At 37.1% G+C, this 7,500-nt stretch overlaps 1 protein-coding gene across 1 annotated transcript in view; it reads left to right on the top strand.

Annotated features, from left to right (window-relative positions):
- Nucleotides 1-4,614: 4,614 nt before the first annotated feature.
- LOC106872032 (tyrosine-protein kinase Abl) overlaps nt 4,615-7,500 on the top strand; it is a 341,811-nt gene continuing 338,925 nt past the window's right edge. Inside the window, exon 1 of the mRNA XM_014918872.2 lies at nt 4,615-6,057. Within this exon, the coding sequence (XP_014774358.1) occupies nt 5,946-6,057 (112 nt within the window). The 5' untranslated portion in view covers nt 4,615-5,945. The remainder of the gene's footprint in view (nt 6,058-7,500) is intronic.

The following is a 7,500-nucleotide window of genomic DNA, read 5'->3' as shown; positions in this document are numbered from 1 at the left end:
TCTCTGTCTGAAGTATTTCTAATAGGAAATTTCTTACATGTTTATCCAGCATGTACATTTTGTGATTCCTATTAGTAAATGAAACATGTGTAATGGTGAATAAATAATACCTAAAATTTTCCAGATTGCTGCTTTGTTATATAATATACATACGCATACATACATATGTATATATATATCATCATTGTTCAACATCTGATTTCCATGCTGGCATTGGTTGGATGGTTTGGCATAGAACTGGCTAGCTGGGAGCTGTCCAGACTCCATTTGTCTGTTGTGGCATGGTTTCTATGACTGGATGCCCTTCCTAATACCAGCCACTTAAGAGAGTGTGCTGCCAACATAGGTGCCAACATAGGTGCATTTACACAGCACCGACGTGGGTGCATTTATGCAGCACTGGCATGGGTGTGTTTATGTGGCACTGGCACCAGAAAGGACAGGCCTGTATGTGTAGAGGACAGTGATTTTATTTAGCTTGATGCATCTTATCAAGTACAGTAAATCACCACATCTCATGATCTCTTGTTTTCCTTAGTGAGGCCCAGTGTCCAAAGATCCTTTCTTGCCACTTCATCCCACATCTTCCTGGGTCTACCCCTTCTACAGGTACCCTCCACAGTTAGAGCTCAGCACTTCTTTACATGGCTGTCCTCATCCATATGCATCACATGACCAAACCAGTGCAGTCCTCTCTCTTGCACACAACGTCTGATGCCTCTGATATCCAGTTTTATATATTTATACATACATACATACACAACCTGACAAATAATACAATTTTTAAGGATGCAACCTAGTCTCCTCTATGAATCTTTTTTTGTTATTCCTAATTAAGGCTATAGCAATATAGATTTCTGTGCATGGGTAAGTGTACCTTTTTTATTTCTAGGCTTGTTACTATATGTATACAATTAAACCTTGGGAGAGGCATTATGCCGGTAATAAACACACGCACTGGTTCAGTCCTTTATTAATTTATATAATTTTTTGTTAAATTATTTCATTGCACTCTTGCAATCTCTTCAGTAACTTGTCTCTCCACTTCCATTTATTTTGAATGTATGATCTGGCGTTGTTTTGAAACTGTTCGGTATGAGCATGTGAGTGTGTGCAAGCTCGTATGTGTGCACGCACTTATGTGTTCGTGTTTATAATATATTATTTGATTCTCTGTCTGAAGTATTTCTAATAGGAAATCATGTCAGAACTAATTTTTACCTTTGATCTTGTTACAATCAATAAGTACCAGCTATGTAGTAGGGTTGATTCAATAAACTGCGATTGGAGATTGACAGAATCGTTAGAGCCACGGACAAAATAAATGGAAGTGGAGAGACAAGTTACTGAAGAGATTGCAAGAGTGCAATGAAATAATTTAACAAAAAACTATATAAATTAATAAAGGACTGAACCAGTGCGTGTGTTTATTACTGGCATAATGCCTCTCCCAAGGTTTAATTGTATATCTTTCAACACACGTATCCACATCAAGAATCTTGCACACAAAATACTATATGTATAATTATACAGCAACTGAAATTAAATATCTAGATTTAGCAAAGCAGGTTGAAATTCAAACCATGATACATGTAGTCTACTAAGAGCATATATCCTACTCAACAGAGAACAAATACTGGATTGGTGCATTAAATGTCTAATGGTAATTAGTTTTGGTTGTCTACATTCTGTGTTCAATTCCTGTGAGTTTAACTTATAACAATTCTTCCTGAAAGCTTAATAAAATAATCCCTTGTTCATTCTGATTTATATTTTTCTTTTATAAATCTGTGTCCTAGAGTCAAACAAATAAATAATTTTAGTTGTTGCTGTTGTTTATTCTTAGGCCAGCCCTTAATGAGCAAACCTGTTAATGAGTTTAAGCCATGATCATCCCCTATACATTTTCTTTTGCAAATTTGTGTCCCAGTGTTAAACTAAGAAATTATAGTTTATGTCTGTCTATTCCCCTGCATACAATCTGTCCTTGACAAATCTCTCCCTCATACCTCATCTTCCTTATATTCCACATCTCTCCACCCATATTCACTCATTGCATTCACCCCTCTCTTGTGAACTTACCTGTCCACTCACCCTATCCAGTCCTGTGTACACCACTTATGTTCATCTTCCTGTAACTTGAAGGTATGCCTCTGCACATCTTCATCACCATCTACTCTCTCTCATTTCCCAACTGCAATAGCTATGTATCTCCTCTACAGAAGACACCTCTTTCTGTCTCTCTGTCATACTCTAGCAGCTCATCACCTGGCACAAAGCCTCTTCCCTCGGTACTATCCCCTACTCAATGGCAGTCTTGTTTTGCAATATACTTGGTGACCTCACTGGTGCTGGTGCTAAGCAAAAAACATCCAGTCACTCAGTAAAATGATTGGCATTAAGAAGGGCATCCCGCTGTTGAAATCATACCAAAGCAGACAGTTGAATTTGATGCAGTCCTCTGGCTCAGCAGCTCCTGTCAAACCGTCCATCCCATGCCAGCATGGGAAGCAGACATTAAATGATAACGGTGTTGCTTATCCACAGGTCAACCCTTACTGAATAAGAGTTCAAGCCATGACCACCCGGTCTTTTTAGACATAGTATATCTAGGACTATATTATCCAATGTGTCCTTCCTTTTTTAAGGCAGTAAGGTGTGATCAAAGAAAAAAGATACGGTTGATATATCTAATGGTGTAATCAACCGTGTAGGGATCCCTAGTTGACAAAATTGCTATTATTAAAACAATTTAAGATGAATTAGCTGAATTGCCAAGGAGTAAATATAGTTCTGTATTTTTCTTCTATGTTCTGATTTGGAATCATGTCAGAACTAATTTTTACCTTTGATCTTGTTATAATCAATAAGTACCAGCTATGTAGTGGGGTTGATTCAATAAACTGCGACTGGAGATTGACAGAATCGTTAGAGCCACGGACAAAATAATAATAATGCGGTATTTCGTAACAGGTTTTTATGTCGAGTTCAAATTCCTCCGAAATCGATTTTGCCAGTTAAACTTCCGTGGTGGAGGTGTCAATAAAATAAAGTTTCAGGGAAATATAGGGTCAATATAATCGGTTTTTCTTTTATCCTTAAATTTAAGGCTTTGTGTCTATGTCTATGTCAGAAACGAAGGGCCATAAATAGCGGAATCGTTAGATCAACGGATTAAATGTCTTACAATATTTGTTCGGGGTGGTTACATTCCGAGTTCAAATCGCGCCTGCCTTTAATCTTTCTGGTATTATGTTTTCCACCCTATCCGAAAAACAAAAAAAATCTGGCATTATGCCTATGTTAGAAACAGTTATTATTAATAATGACTTCTAACATAGGTACAAAACCATAAATTACGTTTAAAGCAGTAAAAGTACTGCATTTGATGCTTCAGAGAAAAGTCCGATTTCCGGGGAAATTAGTGATTGTCTGCGTCTGCAACAGTTAGTCAACAGGAGAGAGTTCTAAGCAGAGTTCGATAAGTCCAAGTGCCACGAGGAAGGAAAATATCGAACTCCTCTCCGAGCTCTAACCATTTGATGCTTTAAAATTAATGGTTCTCAGCCTAAATGTTCCTGGAGATTATTTACATGATTGATATAATAAATCAAGATTTACAAAAGTAAACAGTAATTCCAACGGGATTGACTCCAATGTTTATCCTTCCAGGTTCGATAAACACGTACCAGTAAAATACTAAAAGTCGAAACAATCGATTACACCTTTCTAGATATTGGTGTTCTGCTTAGTCATAGAAACTTAGTAGTAGTAGTTGTCGTTTAGGCCTAGGTCAGCCTTGAATCAAGCATTCCAGTCGCAAACATCCCATTCTTTTAGCAGTACGTTAATCTACTGTGTAATTTCCTTTACTAAGACCGTAGGGCGCGACTTGACTGCGGTTTCTAGTAGGTCGAACGACTACGCAGGGGTTCTTCGTTGGGTATTAGTACTGGTAGTTGAAGTAGTAGCAGTACCCTGGTCCAGTGTTCGAAATTGACATGCCATAGTCTCGTGTATGTCAGGAAATGATGATTCTAAACCGCCTTCCGCTTACTCTTTCATTGTCTAAGCTTCCCCTCATACACATGTTTACCCCTATTACTTCTCCATACCTCACTGCAAGCACCGAACTGCCTGCTAACTGCCCCTATTCCTCTCTGTTGTCGTACTAGAGCTGTCCCCTTCGTCTCACTGTGTTCCTTTTTTCTATGACATTCTCACTCTATCAAACCAATCTATCTTTCTCTTTTCGCCTCTCTTTCCATATGTCCCACCCTTAAATTTCTTCGTACCTACTTTCTCTCTTTCTTTTCCATTTCAATATCTCCCTCCTTTAGTACATTTCTCTCTCTCTCTCTCTCTTTATGAACATGTTTTCTCTCTAGCTGTGTTTAATTTTCCTTTTTGTTTATTTTCTCCCTGAATTTCTCAATGCCTGTTTCTCGCACCTTCTCTTTTTCTCCCTAAATCTCTCTAAACATCTTTCTCTCTCGATATATCTGTTTTTCTTTTTCTATCTTCTTTCTGTTTCCTCATGTTCGTTCACCTCATAACACCCCTCTCATGTTTCTCTCTGTATTTTTCTCGCCCTCTATTCTTCTATCTATCGTTCAACATTTCCACTTGGTATTTCTTTTTATTTCTTTCTTTCAATCACATTCTATCTCTTCCTCTTTATATCTTAACCGTTCCCCCCTGTCTTCATCCTTACTCTTTCCTTTCTCTCTTACCTCCACTCCTTCGCTCAATCTATGTTACTTCCTCTCTTTCTCACTCTCTCCCTCCTCCCTCTTCCCCCGTCTGTAATAGCAAAGACGTCAAGATGGCGCCAGCCACACAACCAAGGAAATAGCCAACAGTGCCTCTCGTTTACCCCTTCAATGGATGAAATTCGGCTTTATCTGGCCACTAAATAAGATCCAGTCTGTGGCCAGATATTTACCCTGGTGCTGTTAGCATTTGTTTTCGACGGCAGGACGGAAATGCTAGTTGAAACACAAGTCCAGTTCCAGTCACACTCATCCATCCAATTGAAAATGAAGCTCCGCTCTTGTTAGCATGCTACTACTATTACTATTACTATGATATTGTGTAGTCAGTTGTAGACCGACTGTGTTGTAAGAAAACCCAAGCTCTCTCATTCTCCCATGATCACACTTACATACTAATAGAAAGCTTTAGAAACACACACACACACATATATATATACATATCCACATTTACATGCCTATATACGCAACCATCTTCTGACATGTTTTGATTATTTTAGTCCTCATTTAAAAAGAAAAAAGCTTTCCTATAATATATGTATCTTAGATGTTATATATATTCAACGAGCAGCTGGGCAGGTGTCACCCTGTTAGGTACATATATATATACAAACACACATTCATTGGGAGTGAGAGAGTAACATGGTCAAGATGTGGTACTGCTATCCACTGGGAAGCCAAGAACTGGCCATTGGCGATGTGTAGACACACAGATTTACATTATCAATAGGCACTTACTAATTATACAAACATTCATATATATACATACACATTCTCACTCATGTATATATATGTACACATGTATGTACATACATGTATATATAAACACATAGGACTTAATCTCACATACACTTGTATATAAATAAACTAGGTCTTTAGGGTGGTTATATATATATATATATATATATATATATATATATATATATGTATATATATATACATATATATATACACATGTATATATAATAAATATATATACCCATCCATCCATCTAGCTAATTATCGTATTTACATTTATACATACACATAATATCTATATTTATGGTATGTATGTATATGCATATACATACATACCATAAATCTGTTCAACACGCCCTGGTGGATTATTAAAAGAAAAAAAAAAGGGAAGAATATTACACAGTTACCATCATCCCCCCAAACAATAACAAGAAAATGGGAGCTCAACAGACCAAAGAACCAAGATCGTCCAGTTCTGGGAAAAGTAAAGTACCGAAGACAAAAGAACCACGGATCTCCTCTGGAAATATTTTTGCAGAGCACAATGGTAAGTAACATCCTCCCCATTCCCTACATCAGTCTGTATATTAAACCACGCCACTTGGTATCCCTCACCCCGCCTTCATTCATTACCTTGTAACAACACCAACGTTGATGCTATTTTATAACTATTATTATTATTGTTGCTGTTCTTATTATATCCCTGTGATTTGTGGATTATAGATTAAGCCGATCGATTTCCCATCCCTTTTTCGGTATTCTTTCTCCTTATCCCCCATAATTCTCCATCCTTTACAAAACTCTTCATCATTTCGTCCCCCCCCCCTGCAACTCCCCTATCTTTCTTTCTTCCACTGGTGTCGTGTTTTACAACAAAATACTTAAATCCATCCCAACGTGTGTTATGTGTGTGCATGTATGTATATATATATATATATATATATATATATATATATATCTGTGTGTGAGAGTGTGTGTGTATACACATATATATGCATACACATTATTTTGTATGTATACAAGTATTTTTATATATAAACGTATTTATATACACACATACATGTATGTATATATTTATATACACACACATACGTGTGTGTGTACATATATATATGCAAATACGCATACACAGATGTACGTATAGATGTATATATATTTATTAGATATATTTGTATATCTATTTATTATAAAAATCTGTCAGTCGATCGCTATTATTTCAGACAAATTTAATATGCTATTAGCTATGGATTCGTCTAAGATCTAGCCATCTATCGAACTCTTCTTATCGTTGTACCTTTTTTAACATAAATTTTACATTTCATTTCGATCTCTGCCTATATATATCTAGGTGCGTGTGTGTGTGTATCTGTCATTCATTCCCTATCCTATCTCCAGGCCTCGTCGTACAAGCAAACCAGCTATCAGTTCTTTCTTCACAACGCCCTCCTCCTCCTTTCCCTCCCATTTACCATTATGTCTTCAACTATTTCCTGCCAGTCCACCTGTATTTTCGGTTGTTCCTGTCTTTAGCCTACTTCTCAATCTATCCAGCTTGGGGGCGAACACAAAACTGATCCTACTATTCCAGTAGGAACACTGCCTTTGTACTATACACATTGCGTGTTCATAACATTACTCAGTTCAAATGAATTATTATATACACTTATGAATATATGTGTGTGTGTGTGTGTGACTGAGGAGAAAATATATTTTCTACATTCATGCACACATATATTTATACTTGGTGTGTGCGTAAAGATTGTACTTAAATATAAACGGATATATCTGTAAGAATGTATATACTGCGTATGTATGTATGTATGTGTGTGTGCGCACACACGGCGCACACACACCCAGGCGGCCCGGCCGGGATCGATTCCCGGCATGGGAACTCATAATTTCAAGGATGTGCCCCTGCATGGCCGCAGTCATATAACTGAAACAAATAGAAGACGAAAAATTATAATATATATATATATAAATATATATA

Source organism: Octopus bimaculoides, chromosome 8 (genome assembly GCF_001194135.2).
Source record: "Octopus bimaculoides isolate UCB-OBI-ISO-001 chromosome 8, ASM119413v2, whole genome shotgun sequence".
Classification (NCBI taxonomy): Eukaryota; Metazoa; Mollusca; class Cephalopoda; order Octopoda; family Octopodidae; genus Octopus; species Octopus bimaculoides.
Note: the sequence above shows the minus strand (reverse complement) of the source record. Positions and strands in the feature narration are given on the sequence as shown.